The sequence below is a fragment of the Corythoichthys intestinalis genome, chromosome 9, assembly GCF_030265065.1.
Source record: "Corythoichthys intestinalis isolate RoL2023-P3 chromosome 9, ASM3026506v1, whole genome shotgun sequence".
Classification (NCBI taxonomy): Eukaryota; Metazoa; Chordata; class Actinopteri; order Syngnathiformes; family Syngnathidae; genus Corythoichthys; species Corythoichthys intestinalis.
The window spans coordinates 44,621,754-44,638,132 of record NC_080403.1 but is presented as its reverse complement, the minus strand read 5'-3'; the positions used below and the strand labels follow the sequence as shown (position 1 = coordinate 44,638,132).

The following is a 16,379-nucleotide window of genomic DNA, read 5'->3' as shown; positions in this document are numbered from 1 at the left end:
GGTTGGGGACCCCTGACTTAGGCAATTAGGTACCTGGACAGTCAGTTGGTTGTTGAATTAATAAGCGAGTTGTCTTGCTAGTTAGTTAGATGACGGGCTAGCTAGCTAGCTCGTCACTTGATTGGTCAATAGACAATTTGTTGTCAAAGGGTGCCAGTGGGTTAGTGGGTCAGCTTGTCATCCGATATTTGGTTTGTCAGTCTGTGAGTAAGCCAGTCAGTCAGGCGGATGGTTGCTTGCTTTTTCAGTGAGTCATCTCATCTAACATTACTCAAACCACCACCAGAGGGCACCAAACCCTCACCCCATGTCACCACTCGGCTCAGCGTGTTTGCGTGCTCGTTTGATATCAGTAAAATAATCCTGTTGTGTGGGACATGCAGCCTCCGGCACCAGCACCAAAATACTCAATGACAAAATAAATAAATATATTACAAAAAAAAGGCTGCTGTCACACGCACGTTTCTTCTCTGTGTCACACAACACAATTATCTTCCCCCAAAACATGGTTATGCTCTTCCTCTTCATCATATTCAAACACACGCGCGCGCCCATCTTATTGTGTTCGTTAATTAGCTGTATGTTCAATCAGATAAGTGCAACATCCTTGCTTGTACCACTTTCAACACACCAAAACAAGCCAAAGAAAAAGCCAAATGACCCATTTAAGTACGCCACAGACGCATTTTGCACTTTGCTGTTTCCATGGTAACACATGCTTCAAACATACATTTTGTATGTGTTGTCTAAGCGTGGTGTGTGTGTGTGTTGCATTCACTGCCATTGATACAGTAGTGACAGATGTAAAATTCATTCCGAGCGTTGTAGATTCTTCAACCCTTAAAGTGCGTACGAAAGGATAAAAAAAGTCTTACATAGCATTATTATGTGAATTAGAATCATATTTTGAGACGATTCGACTTTATACAACAATTTGGCAAAGCGCAAATGACGAGAAATTAGTCTTTTAATCCGCCGTTTAGCCACGCCTACTAATATAGGGCTCTGGCGCCCCCAACAGGAGGATGACGTCAGAAGGGTCATGGTTTCATCTGATATACAATTCAACCCATTGAGGGGGAATTATTCAGAACGAGGAATATGCGACGAAGAGAGCCGCAAAATGTCATTGTTTCAGTCTCTCTACTCCAATATTTTTACAGGATATTATTTTTATCGAAGTATTTTAAATTGTATGGTCATGACAAATAACAGTCTTGTGCTAAATGGAATATGAAATAATAAAAATGCATTTATTCAATACGACATGGCAAAATTACTCCATAATGGTCAAAACTGTCGACTTCACTTTTACTGTCGCACCTCCCGAACAGTATTTTATGCCACCGTAGTAAGTCCGGCTTTTGTCATTTCCTTGCCCCGGCTTCGGAGAACGTAAACAAACCAAGAAGCGTGACAGCTAGCCGACATGCTAACCCGAAACGAGTGACGTCTTATGTTCAATTTTTGAAGCGAAAAATCAGACAAAACTGGCCAGGATCATTTCACACGGCGGCGGGGTTCTCAATTGTCTTCGCCGATCGGCAACCCGCCCGGCGGCGAGCAAGTTACAGCTCGTTCCCCTGCTGCGGACAGGAAGGTTCGCCGGGGAAGCAGCTGGTGAATACCGCCGGACAAACCGGCCGACGTCGGAGGAGCGCGTAGCTGCCACATGGTCAACACAAATGTGGCGTACAGTAATGCTTTACTACACGGTAAAGACATAAACAGTGCATCCAGTTGTTGTGCAGCTAACATGGCAGGATGTGTCTGAAAAGAACTTTTCTAAATGTCCCTCCATGATCAATCGTACTGGAAGTAAATAGTCCTTAATTTAAAGAAAGTTTGAAGTGTTTACTTTGTAATCGCTGTATTTGCAATTTCTGACGGGTTGCAAAATTTGACAAAACACCAGGCGCACGAAGAGGGCAATAAGCCGAGTATAGAGGGGTGTGTGCAAAAAGGCTGCCGGTCGTCGGCCGAGTGGCATTCTTGGTGGACAATCAGCCACAAAATGCAAGCCACCTCCATATTAAAACGTGTGCCATTAACCCAATATTTGACATAATACAAAATACGATGTTTATTCACTTCCTTGTAAGTCCACTGGTCCCACTGTAGTAGTAGGGCTTGTTTTGGCCAATATCCGTGGTGAACGGGAACCTTTTGAAACCCAAAAAGGCTCACACGCCTCTAACTGGTGCAGCAACAATTTTCTGCAGCCGTTTGGCTGGCATGACGCGAAAAATAAAGGAATTAATCCGCAAAATCAGATGAATCCACAGTCCATCTTCATGCTATAAAGCAATGCTGTATTGTGAGATGCTGACCTGGGTGACATCACATTTGCATTTGTCCTAAACCCCGAGACTTAAGCCGGAAGTCACTCATTTTTATATATAACTATATATACGAAAATTATATATATATCTTAAATATATATAAAATAAATATATATAAATAATATCTATATAAAACAATCACTTCCACACACACATCCAAGCGGTCCATTTCATTCAGGAGCATAAAACACCGCATGAAATATGAAATAAACATGCTTTTTGGTGTCATACGCACTTCAAGGGTTATTTTTATTTTATTCAGAAATATACATTTTTTTAAAATTACGCATGCCTTGTTTTTGAATTTTGTTTTTTTTATTATTATTTTCTAATTTATTCATATATAATATGAATTTCTAGATGTATATATATGATAACAACCTATATTCATTTAAATTCCCAAAAATTGATCATTCAATTGATTTGTTCATTTAAAAAAATATTATTGGTATTATTGTTATTACTATTATTATTATGCATCATACAGGAAACACTAATATAGTACTACAATTGTATGTCAAATGGGGGTCACAAAATATTGTCCCGCAATTGCCCCCTGCGCCACAAGTTTGAGACACCTTTCCAATATGAATGTAATAAAAACATTTAAGGAGAAAAAATTCATAATTTGTGCATGAAAGGGTTAGTGTGATTTCATTAAATACACACTGGCTGCCATTGGCGGTGATACACGTCCAAATCCAAAAGGCTGGAAGCTAAATATCATCATTTTCTTATGTTTACAGTTTGAATGGCAATGCTGCAATATGAAGCAATTGTCAGAGAATCACAAAATTTGAATAACAAGGTCTTAATGAAACCTTGTTGAAACCTCAAATTTGTGAAAAAGAAAAAAAATATGTGTAATAGCCGCTCTAATATCTATAACCGTTGCTAAATCCTGTTTTTTTTCTCATGGAACCTGCAGATGCATGAGTTGACTTGCATCCATTATTATTATTATTTTTTTTTTTTTGAGGAAATATATTTCAAAATTCTGAAATAGTCTCAAAATCATGAAATTCTAAGTGTATCAAATGTGATACACTTGGCAAGAAGGGGTTAACCCCAAAAATTAATGTTAAAAAGCAAAATAGCCAACTCTTTTTTTTTTTTTTTTTTTTTTAGCAATATATTGGACGTCTATCGCCGTCAGTGACACTGAAACCAGATCGTTCATGTTTGATCTCTAGAGCAGGGGTTCCCAACCTATTCCACTAAGGCACACTGTGGGTGCAGGATTTCATTCTTACCAAACAAGATGACAACACTTTTTCCCCAATCTGGTGTTTTACAAGTGCAATCAGTTGATTGCAGTCAGGTGTGGCTTGTTTTAGCAGAAGCCTCATTGGTTCAACTGTCTCTGCTGGATCGGCTGGAACAAAAACCAGGACCCACAGTGTGCCTTGAGGACTGGGTTGAAAACCCCTGCTCTAGAGCCCAAAGCGACAAAAAAAAAAAGATTGATGAAGGCTAAACTAAAGAGTTGGAAGGACAAACAAAAGGCTTTTCTCGTCGTCTTTGAACGGAAACGACGGCGTCCCGCCTCGGCTGTCCGTCAAACCCCATCCAGCGCCTGGCTGTTGCTTTTGTTTCCCCGTCAAGTGAGTTGGAGCGGACGGAAGGCTTAAAATGAAGAAGCAGCAGAAAGTGACAGATGAATCTGCTAATGTTCACTACATTGCATCATGCTGTTACCTGAAAATGGATCATATTGTAAAATAGGTGCTTCAATGCAAAATAGAAGGCTTCCTTATGTCTTTCAAGTTTGGCTTCTTGAGACTTTTTTCATGATAGACAAGACTACCCTATTTAATTTTGCTAAATCAAACTGTTTCAGGGGACTGAATTTTGAAGTCATTCTGGTGAATAGTCGGATGCATTAAAATGACAAAAAATAGAGTTTGAAACAAAATAGCACGTTTCCTGTGTCTTTTCAGGCAGAACCTTGCATTTTTCCTGTTTCTTTTCGGATATAGCATCTTGAGACTTTTCTGTGGGTTTACTCATGATAGACAAGTCTATCGAATTTCATGTTGCTAGCTCAAACTGGCTTTGTGGCCGAATTTTTTTTAAACATTATGGTTAGGTAGTCAGATTCTTGAAATTGACAAAAGGTGGACACATTGAACCAAAATGGCATCCTTCCTGTGTCTTTTTAGGCATAACCCGCAGAGATTTTTTTGTGGGTCGACTTATGATGGACAATTTTACCAAAATTCACTTTGTTAAGTGAAACAGTTTTAAGGGCGCTGTGACGTGTACGGTAGAAGACGTCCTCTTCACTATACAGCGTACTGTTGTGTATGAGGACGAAGGATTCAGCTGATTTTGCTGAATAATACGTTTATTTTTCGCATCACGCCAGCCAAACGGCTGCAGAAAAATCATTCTGTTGAGGGAGAGGCGTATGCGCCTTTTTGGAGTTTCAAAAGGTTCCCATTCACCGTGGATATTTACTGTGGGACCATTGGACTTACAAGGAAGTGAGTAAACATCTTGTTTTGTATTATGTCAAATACAAATACAGCGATTACAAAGTAAACACTACAAACTTTCTTTAAATAAAGGAGTACTTACGTTTCATCATTGATAGGCATGTAAAAAGCTCTCCTCATGCACATTAGCAGCACGTTAGCTGCACAACAACTGCAGCCGCCCTCCTCCGGGGAACGAACTGTAAATTGCTCTCCGCCGGGCGGTTTGCGGATCCGCGAAGTCAATCGACAACCCAGTCGTAATGTCAATAAATCCAGGCTAGTTATGTGTGATTTTCCGCTTCGAAGACTTTGAAACATCAATCAGTTTGGGTTAGCATGTCGGCTAGCTGTCACGCCTTTTGGTTTGTTTACATTCTCCAAAGCTGGGGAAGGGAAATGACATATGTCCGATTTAGGTGTCATAAAATATCGTTCGGGAGGTGCGACAGTAAAGGTGAAGTCGACAGTTTTGACCATTATGGAGTAATTTTGCTATGTTGTCCTGAATAAATGCATTTTTATTATTTCATATTCCATTTAGCACAAGACAGTTATTTGTCATGACCATGCCATTTATTTAGCAATTGGGGAAAATACTTGGATAAAAAGAATATCCTGTAAAAATACTGAAGTAAAGAGACAGAAACAATGACATTTTGCAGCTCTCGACGTCGCGTTTTCCTCGTTGTGAATAGTTCCCCCTTGACGGGCTGACTGGTCCTTCTCAAGCCATTTATATAGCTATTGGGGAAAAATACTTGGATAAAAAGAATATCCTGTAAAAATATTGGAGTAGAGAGACTGAAACAATGACATTTTGCGGCTCTCTTCGTCGCGTTTTCCTCGTTCTGAATAATTCCCCCTCAATGGCCTGAATAGTAAAACCGATTAGCCCAGTCTACCGCTGACGTCATCCACCTGTTGGGGACGCTAAAGTCCTATAATGGTAGGCGTGGCTAACCGGCAGATTAAAAGACTAATTTCTCGTCATCTGTGCTTTGCTAAATTGTTGTGTATAGTCGAATTGTCTCAAAATATGATTCTAATTCACATAATAATGCCATTTAAGACTTTTTTTCTCATGTCGTATGCTCTTTAATGTTTTGTGGCTCCCCCTCTGGGAGCAATAACTTCAACCAGACGCTTCTTGTAGCTGTAGATCAGCCTGGCACATCGATCAAGACTATTCTTGGCCCATTCTTCTCTACAAAACTGCTGTAGTTCAGTCAGATTCCTGGGATGACTGGCATGAATCGCTGTCTTTAGGTCATGCATCTCAATGGGGTTCAAGTCTGGACTTTGACTTGGCCACTCCAGAATGTGTATTTTGTTCTTCTGAAACCATTCTGAAGTTAATTTACTTCTGTGTTCTGGATCATTGTCTTGTAGCAGCATCCATCCTCTTTTTAGCTTCAACTGGCTGACAGACGACCTCAGGTTTTACAGCAAAACATCCTGATAAACTTTGAATTCATTTTTCCATTAATGATTGCAAGTTGTCCAGGTCCTGAGGTAACAAAACAGCCCCAAATCATGATGCCCCCTCCACCATGCTTCACGGCGGGGATGAGGTGTTGATGTTGGTGGGCTGTTCCATTTTTCCTCCACACATGACGTTGTGTGTTACTCCCAAACAATCCAACTTTGGTTTTATTAGTCCAAAAAATATTTGGCCAAAACATCTGTGGCGTGTCCAAGTGCCTTTTTGCGAACATTAAAAGTTTAAAAAAGTGAAAACAATGTTTTTTTTTTTAGACAGCAGTGGCTTCCTCCGTGGAGTCCTCCCATGAACACCATTCTTGGCCATAATTTTACATATAGTTGATGTGTGCACCGAGATATTGGACTGTGCCAGTGATTTCTGTAAGACTTTCGCGGACACTCCAGGGTTCTTTTTTACCTCTCTGAGAGAAGCAACAGCGCAAAACTCTCTCTATTTGTCGACAACTTCTCTGACTGTTGATTGATGAACATCCAGACTTTTAGAGATGGTTTTTTATCCTTTTCCATCTTTATACAAATCAACAATCCTTGATCGCAGGTCTTCCGAAAGCTTTTTTGACCGAGCCATGATGCGCATCAGACAATGCTTCTCATCAAGACAATTCTTACCAGGTTTGTTTTTTATAGTGGGCAGGGCAACTTTAAACCACTCATCAGTGTTTGGGCACACACCTGACTTAAATTGTTTGGTAAAAATGGGTTTTAATTGCTCTTTAAGTCAAGCCTTTTCGGAATTCATGTTTATGTTTTCTGTTTGTTCGTGTATGATTTTCTGCTTTTATTTTGGTAGTGGCATTTCTCCTTGTTTCAACTTTACTTCCTGCTCTTCCCAATCAGGCTGATCGTATCCACCTTGTTAATGTAGTCTGCATCTATGCTTGCCTTGTGTCGGTTCATCTGGTTTCCTGCAATGTCCTGCGCCATCTCCTAGTGTAAGCCTTTTTGACCATGATTTTTGTTTTGAACCAATGCCTTTTCATTTCTTTGTGTAGTTTTCTCAGTAGTTTGGTGTCCAGCTATTGCTGTGATTTTTCATTATCGTATTTTAACCTAAAGGACTGGAGAATAAATACTTATGTTTGAAGAATCTGTTGCGCATTTGGGTCTTTTGGCGCGTCCTCGTCAGACAGAACACAAGGGGCGAATGTAGAGGATGCTGAGATACACACATACACAAACAGTAAAGGTCCCTCTTAGCCATTTTGATGCCTGAAATGCTAGTCAATGGCAGAGCAGCTTTAAGTATGTTACGTTCAATAAACTGGGAGCTTCGAGTACCAGCCATGCTGCATTTTTGCCTTTCGTAACAAGAGGCGATATTTTCCCGTTGAGGCCCGTCTGGAAAATTCTGTATGTAGAGTGAAGGAATTCGGCCCCCCGGCCAAGCCGCGGAAACAGGCGAAAGCCGAACGAGATGGGTGTTCCGCTGGTACCGCTTCCGCAAGTCGGCCGGAAGGGCCAAAACTCTGCGAGTTCACTCCGATGTTAACCCTTTGTACTGACTCCATGTTCCAAAAGTTTGAAGAAGGCTCACCGAAAACAGGTTTACAATTTATTCGTTCACAGTGGTCAAAAACAAGGCAAAAACAGACGACGGAGAGACTCTGCTGGATCCAGGGTCGGCAAAACAAGGCTACATAGAAATGATCCTGAGCAACGACCGTGTTATCTAAATGTTCAGTTCTTTTTGAAAGCTGCGGTGGAGTGCGAGGGCCGAAGGCGTGGCTGGGTGTCGTTTTGGGATCATCCCTCTGTGGCAGGTTTGGACGATGAAGTTCGTGCGTCATCCTTCGTGGCTGGGACGTGGTTGCCACGGCGACCGACGCAGGTCTTGACGTCCAAGGCGCCCGCGCTATCAACTTGTTATCCTGGTTGGGCGAGGGTGTTCTCCGATGCTACTTGTTTTAGAACAGAGCGCCCTGCTCTTTGTCGTGGAGTGCCTGGGAGAACTGATTGCAAGAGTTGGTGCGTCAATCTTGCTCATGACGCGTTGGGCTTCTGTGATAAGATGGTGTTGTGTATCTTTTATGCCCTCTATTCTGCTTCTTTTCATTAAACTATGGTGTAAGTGCTATTTATTTTATATTAGGTGTGTTAGAGTAATACAAACAGTCCTACAGTAAATATGAGAAATGATACTATTCCCTGATTGATTATATTATGTGTGTTAGAGTAATGCAAACAGTTATATAGTTGTGCGAGAAAGGTAACTATTCACTTCATTAGGTACCACTGTTTTCCGGTGGATTACCGTATTTTTCGGACTATAAGTCGCAGTTTTTTTCATAGTTTGGCTGGGGGTGCGACTTATACTCAGGAGTGACTTATGTGTGAAATGATTAACACATGATATCATTTCACATGTTATTTTGGTATTTTGGAGTGACACTGATGGTTTGGTAAACTTATTAGCATGTTCTTTATGCTATAGTTATCTGAATAACTCTTAATAGCTATGTTACGTTAACATACCGGCCACGTTAACATTTTGTTGTTCATGCATCATGTAACATTATCATACTGTACACTTATTCAGCATGTTGTTCTCTATTGTATTTTTATTTTAAATTGCCTTTCAAGATGACATATCTGTTCTATGTGTTGGATTTTATCAAGTAAATTTCCCTCAAAACTGCGACTTATACTCCGGTGCGACTTATATTTGTTTTTTTCCTCTTTGTTGGGCATTTTATGGCTGGTGCGACTTATACTCAGGTGCGACTTATAGTCCGTATAATACGGTAGATTCTTGAAAATTGCAAAAATTGACATTTTTAAGCAGATGGAGTCCTTCTTGTGCTTTTTCAGGCATGGTTCCTTGAGACTTTTTTGTGGGTCTACTCATGATGAACAAGTACACCAAATTTTGGAGGGCTGACATTTTCCCCCAAAATCAGTTGGTCACAACTGACCCAAAATAAGCCTAAAATGGCTGCTTTGAACCAAACTGAAAGACTTTCTGCATCTTTTTTTGCTATGGCTTCTTACTGCTCTTTTATGTTCCTTCTTCTAATAGTTTTGTCAATCAAGTTGTGCTAAATTAAGAAAAGGCCGAGGCCCCAGGAGCTGTTTCCCCCCATTTTATAAACCTCAACATTTACAACCCCCACCCGCTTAACAACATGACTTGACTTTTTTACGCGGGTATGCTGATAGTTCAGAATGCTGAACGCGGGGGTGGCTGTACGCACACATTCTCACACGAATAGGGAGGAGGCTATAAGATGTGAAGCATCTCCCATCATCAAACCCTCAAACCTCAAAAAGCTCCGTTCTCCCGTCTCCAGTCATTCGACTCCGCCGGCTCCGAGGAAACGCAGGAAGGAAACGTGGGAAGAGGATAAGTTGCGCAGCAGTTTCGGCTGAGTCAGGATGGATAAAGTAGAGCGCGTGATGAAGATGGTGACGAGGATGTCACCGAGGAAGAAGAGGCGGGACGGAGGAAGATCGGCGGGGAAGCTGCTGGAGAGCCCCGATACTTTCTGTGAGGAACTCTGCCCATTTAGCCTCTGCGTTGGTGGTGAGTGCCCTTGACAGAGATGGACGTCCAATTTATTTGAAGTGGGTGGGGTGAAAGTGGATGTTCACGTTTCAGAGCAATTGGTTGATATGAAAATTGAAAAAAAAAGTCTCAGGTATGCATATAAATTTAACAGGAAGTCAGCCATTTTGATTTAAAACAAGCATTTTGCACTAAACATGCCTCCTAGAAAGTTTTTGCAAAACTCGCACTTAAACCTATTGGCTAATAGTAATTCGGTATCGGTATTTCTATTATATCAAGAAGCACAAAAACGTCTCAAGAATTTATAGTCTGTATCAAGAGCGTAGGTTTGCGTAGAGACATAACACAACCAACTTTTTAGTACGCTCAAATTGTCCCCACCAACTTTTAAGCAGCCTTATTTGCATTATATAATGACTTCAGTTATATCTGTCATTTAGATTGTCTTTCCATATGTTGTAAGGATACAATTGACTAGAGGTGGGAATGTTTGGGCACCTAATGATTCGATTACGATTCAGAGGCTACAATTCGATTATAAATCGATTATTGATCTTGTTACTGAAAGTCTGACCTGCATCAGAGTTAGCATAACATTAAACTGTGTGAATTTGCTAACCTGCAAAACTCGAGTAGGAAGCTGCTTAAAAAGAATTGTCCTCTATGTGTTTTCTACTGTGAACGTTAAATAAACTGAGAAATGTAGTGAACCGATGTTTACCTCCTTCTCCCCAAAATGTATTTTTATTTTATTTATGTCGCCTTAAAGCAGCCCAAAGGAGCTTTTAGTTTGGTTATGTTTGTGGACAAAAGCAGTAGTGTTTTACCTGAAGGAAGGTTTCATTTTTATTTATTTTTGATATTCCCTAACTGAGACATTTTTTCAGCTATATTTAATTTCTTTATTTAGACAGACAATGTTGAGTGGTCTTAAGAGAACTGTTTATTTTTTGCATTCCTGGATATTTGAACAATTATTGTGTATGTTACTATAATTTGAATTATGTTCAAATATTGCAATTTAAATTTGCTAAACAAAAAAAAAAAAAAATGCAGACATTTATTCTGGAAGTTTTTAAAATGTTTCTTTCTTAGTTTTTGAAAACAAAAGTTTGAATCGAATGAGATATCACCTGAACTAATACACATAAAAGTTAGTATAAGTCAAAACTAGGGCTGGCAAACGATTAAATTTTTTTAATTGAGTTAATCACAGCTAAAAAATTAATTAATCGTAATTAATCGCAATTCAAACCATCTATAAAATATGACATATTTTTCTGTAAATTATTTTTGGAATGCAAAGATAAGACAAGACGGATATATACATTCAACATACTGTACATAACTAATGTATTTGTTTATTATAACAATAAATCAACAAGATGGCATTAACATTCTGTTAAAGCGATCCATGGATAGAAAGACTTGTAGTTCTTAAAAGAAAAATGTTAGTACAAGTTAGAGAAATTTTATATTAAAACCCCTCTTAATGTTTTTGTTTGAATAAAATTTGTAAAATTTTCAATCAAAAAATAAACTAGTAGCCCGCCATTATTGATATCAATAATTACTTACACAATGCTCATGGATGCTGAAGCCTATAAAATCAGTCGCACCCAAGCGCCAGCAGAGGGCGGCAAAACTCCATAAAACACAACAAGTGAGCGTTTCACTGTGTACTGTCATTTAAATCTCTCTGAGCGGGGCATCTACGTTAATTGCGTCAAATATTTTAACGTGATTAATTTAAAAAAATAATTAACGCCCGTTAACGCGATAATTTTGACAGCCCTAATTTTAACGTGATTGATTTTAAAAAATTAATTACCGCCCGTTAACGCGATACTTTTGACAGCCCTAGTCAAAACAGATTTATTTTGCATTGATCATTTAGCCTATCAATTAATTAGGTTCGTCTTCGTGAGAAATGTATCCCTGACCCCGGTTCACCCAATCTGTTTGGTCTTCAATGTCCCGTCCTCAGCAATAAGTGTATAAGCAGGGTATGCTGTTATATCGTCCCTACCAATGTTGAGACCAAACCTACGCCCTTGGTCTGTATTGCACGGAATGACGGTCATTTTGATTTGAAACAATTTTTTTTTAACTCAAATGTGGTGCCTTGAATGTTTTTAAAGAAATATTCAGCCCGTGGAACCACTTGCTCAGATTAGCTTAAAATTGGACAGACATGTCCATTACATCAATATTCACAAAAAACGATGTATGTTCTTAATTGAACAGGAAATCAACCATTTTGAATCGAAACGTTTTGCACTTAAAATGTGTCTCTGGAATGAATTTAAAAAATCAGCCCCCAACACCACTAGCACCTATTGGCTTAAAATTTGGTAGGCATATCTAGTACACCGAGACACACAAAAAAGTCTCAAGGATGCATGTTCTAAATTAAACATGAAGTCCGTCATATTTGAGCTGATTTGTAGCCTTGGAAAAATTAGCCGCTGATGCTAGTTTCACCAATCAACATGAAATATGGCAGACACATCAATAATATCAAGAGGCATAAAAAAAGTCTCAAGGATCTATGTTCTAAATTAAACAGGAAGGTGGCCATTTTAAAAAGCACATGACAGCAAATAGCATATTTATTTCATATTTCACGCGGTATTTTATGCTCCTGAATGAAATGGACCGCTTGGATGTGTGTTGAAGCGATCGATATATTCAATTTTTTTAATCCCGCGCCATGAAAATGGGTAACTTCCTTGATTGACGAAGACTGTGAATGTGACGTCAACAGGATAATCATCTTCAATATATAGTTAACACTGCAGTATGCAGAACGACTGCAGATTCAGCCTATTTTGCGGATTATTTCGTGGCATCATGCCATACCTATGTGCTGCAGGCTTTTGTTGCTGCACCAGGGAGAGGTGCGTAAGCCTTTTTGGGTTTCAAAAATTTCCCGTTCACCGCTGATAATGGCCAAAACAAGTCCGGCAACTGTGGGACCATACTGGGATCATGGCACACGTTTTAATAAGGAGATGGCTTGCATTTTGTGAGTGAAAATACTCCCTGTCCACCGAGAAGGCCATGCGGCCGACGATAAAGCTGTGCCTGCTGAGAATGCGCTTTCCTCGGCTTGGCTACGAACAGCGCCCCGCTCCGACCTTGGTCGGTTTGGATGGACGATCCAGCCTGCTCGGTCCTATTCGCGTGCCCGCTGAGAATTCGCTTTCCTCGGCTTGGCCACGAGCACCAACATCGGCCGGTTTGTCCGGCGGCCATTCTTCAGCTGCTTCCCTGGCAAACGAGCTCTCCTGCCCGCAGCAGGGGAACGACGAGCTGTAACTTGATCACCGCCAGGGGTGGGTTGCCGATCGGTTGATTCTAATTCACATAATAATGCTATTTAAGATTTTTTTATGCTGTCACAGGCACCTCGAGTTGAAACAATCATATTTGAGCTCCAATGTGTACCTTGGATTTCTTGGAAAAATTAGACCCCGGTGCCAGTTTCTCCCATCGACATGAAAACTGATGTTGATTCTATCAAGATGCACAAAAAACCCCCAAAGAAATGCACGTTCTAAACCAGACAGGAAGTTGGCCATTTTGATTTGAAACATCAGATTTTAACTTTTTAAGCTAAAATTTTTTTCCCAGTTTCTCCCATCAACGTAAAAATTGGCAAAAATGTCATGAATATATATCAAGACGTGCAAAAAGTCTCCAAAATGCACGTTCTAAACCAACAACAAGTCGACCATTTTGATTTGGAACAATCACATTTAACCTGATGGGATAGAATTTTCAATTTACATTGTTTTACAATGGCACTGATATGCAGTTAACCCTAACCCAAAGTTTTAGATTTTTTGACATTAGGCATAATCTTCGAGGTAGCGGGGGTTTAATTAGTCGGTGGAGTTGATTTCAACAAATTCCATGCAGTTTGTCAGTTATTTGTTAGTTTCAGGGCTCCGGAGTGGCTAAGCTAGCGTGAATCAGTGGTGGTTAAAATCAACTCCATCGAGTAATTAAACCTCCGCTAACTCGAAGATTAAGCCTTATGTGAAAAATTCTGATCCTCCCCTTCAAATTCAATTATCTGAAAGTCAATTACAGTGGGGAGAACAAGTATTTGATACAGAGTCAATGGGAAAACCCATTGGCAGTGTATCAAATTCTTGTTCTCTCCACTGTACATGCGATGACATTTGTCATTCTTATGTTGAGGCAGCCAAGGGAGAAGAATTGGTGAAAAGTAACGAACAAATTACTTTCAAAGTAGCTAATTTAATTTGATCATAGACTTTATAATTTAGTGACGGGATGCGGGTCCGATTTATAGGAGGCCTATCTCCGTCAAAGCTGACCGAGTGGAAACACAAAGAGCTTTTTACGTTGAAAACTCTTGTGAATAAATGCTTGAATCCCTTAATTTTTTAAAATAAATATGAACGTAAAACAGCCTGATTTTTGGCTAAAAGCAAAAAACCGGGCAATTGACATTTATTTTAAGTAATAATGTCAACTGTGATGCTAGTCTTTAAGCCAATGTGGTGCCGCCTTATCACAACAAAGAGCTTTTTACGATGAAAATTCTTGTGAATAAATGCTTAAATCCCTGAATTCTTTATAGATATAAATGTAAAACAGTCTTGATTCTTGGTTAAAAGCAAAAAAACGAGCAGTTAGCATTTATTTTATGTAAATACGTCAACTGTGATGCTAGTCTTTAAGCCAATATGGCGCTGCCTTAACACAACAAAGAGCTTTTTACGATGAAAATTCTTGTGAATAAATGCTTAAATCCCTGAATTCTTAATAGATATGAACGTAAAACAGTCTTGATTCTTGGTTAAAAGCAAAGAAACAGGCAGTTAGCATTTATTTTATGTAACTCTGTCAACTGTGATGCTAGTCTTTAAGCCAATGTGGCGCCGCCTTAACACGACAAAGAGCTTTTTACGATGAAAATTCTTGTGAATAAATGCTTAAATCCCTGAATTCTTTCTAGATATGAACGTAAAACAGTCTTGATTCTTGGTTAAAAGCAAAAAAATGGGCAGTTAGCATTTATTTTATGTAAATACTACGAAGTATGATGCCAATGCTGTAGTGGCTAACTTCTCCCATTGATTTTTTTCACAACGTTTCAAAATATATGCATGGTAAGAAAAATATGATAATTACCTTGAATCCTCGAACAAATCCCTCCTGAGACAAACCTTCCTGTTTGTATGCGGTTCAGCTTTCGTCCTTTTTAACCTAAATCCGGCGTTAGATCGCTGTGTGCGTGTGGTCGAGAACAACTCTTCTTGATGGTAGCTGTGGGCAGGCCCCCTGCAGTGTCAGCGCCCCGTGTCCCGTCAATATATTATGAAGTCTATGCTTTGATAATAAAGTCATTAGTAAAGTAACTAGATTACTGTTTTTAGGCCTAATCAGTAATTAAATTACAGTGGGGCAAATAAGTATTTAATCAACCAATTGTTCAAGTTCTCCTACTTGAAAAGATTAGAGAGGCCTGTAATTGTCAACATGGGTAAACCTCAACCATGAGAGACAGAATTTGGAAAAAAAAACAGAAAATCACATTTTTTGGTTTTTAAAGAATTTATTTTCAAATTAGAGTGGAAAATAAGTATATGGTCACCTACCAACATGCAGGATTTCTGGTTGTCAAAGAGGTCTAACTTCTTCTAACGAGGTCTAACGAGGCTCCACTCGTTACCTGTATTAATGGCACCTGTTTTATTTCATTATCGATATAAAAGACACCTGTCCACAACTCAGTCAGTCACACTCCAAACTCCACTATGCCAAGACCAAAGAGCTGTCGAAGGAGACCAGAGACAAAATTCGAGACCTGCACCAGGCTGGGAAGACTGAATCTGCAATAGGTAAAACACTTGGTGAAAAGAAATCAACTTTGGGAGCAATTATTAGAAAATGGAAGACATACAAGACCACTGATAATCTCTCTCGATCTGGGGTTCCATGCAAGATCTCACCCCGTGGCGTCAAAATGATAACAAGAATGGTGAGCAAAAATCCCAGAACCACACGGGGGGACCTTGTGAATGACCTACAGAGAGCTGGGACCACAGTAACAAAGGCTACTATCAGTAACGCAATGCGCCGCAAGGGAGTCAAATCCTGCACTGCCAGACGTGTCCCCCTGCTGGAGAAAGCACACGTCCAGGCCCGTCTGCAGTTTGCTAGAGAGCATTTGGATGATCCAGAAGAGGACTGGGAGAATGTGTTATGGTCAGATGAAACCAAAATAGAACTTTTTGGTAGAAACACAGGTTCTCGTGTTTGGAGGAGAAAGAATACTGAATTGCATCCGAAGAACACCATACCCACTGTGAAACATGGGGGTGGAAACATCATGCTTTGGGCTGTTTTTTTGCAAAGGGACCAGGACGACTGATCTGTGTAAAGGAAAAAATGAATGGGGCCATGTATCGAAAGATTTTGAGTGGAAGTTTCCTTCCATCAGCAAGGGCATTGAAGATGAGACGTGGCTGGGTCTTTTAGCATGACAATGATCCCAAACACACAGCCAGG

General features: G+C 39.8%; 1 protein-coding gene across 6 annotated transcripts in view; it reads left to right on the top strand.

The window, feature by feature from the left end:
* LOC130922192 (glutamate receptor-interacting protein 2-like) overlaps positions 1-16,379 on the top strand; it is a 132,164-nt gene that overhangs the window by 17,936 nt on the left and 97,849 nt on the right. For 2 of the 6 annotated variants that reach the window (XM_057846785.1, XM_057846784.1), the window contains exon 1: positions 9,531-9,845. The exons of the other annotated variants lie outside the window; for them this stretch is intronic. In XM_057846785.1, the coding sequence (XP_057702768.1) occupies positions 9,698-9,845 (148 nt within the window). In that variant the 5' untranslated portion in view covers positions 9,531-9,697. Of the gene's footprint in view, positions 1-9,530; positions 9,846-16,379 lie in introns of those variants that run through there. 6 annotated transcript variants of the gene reach the window in all.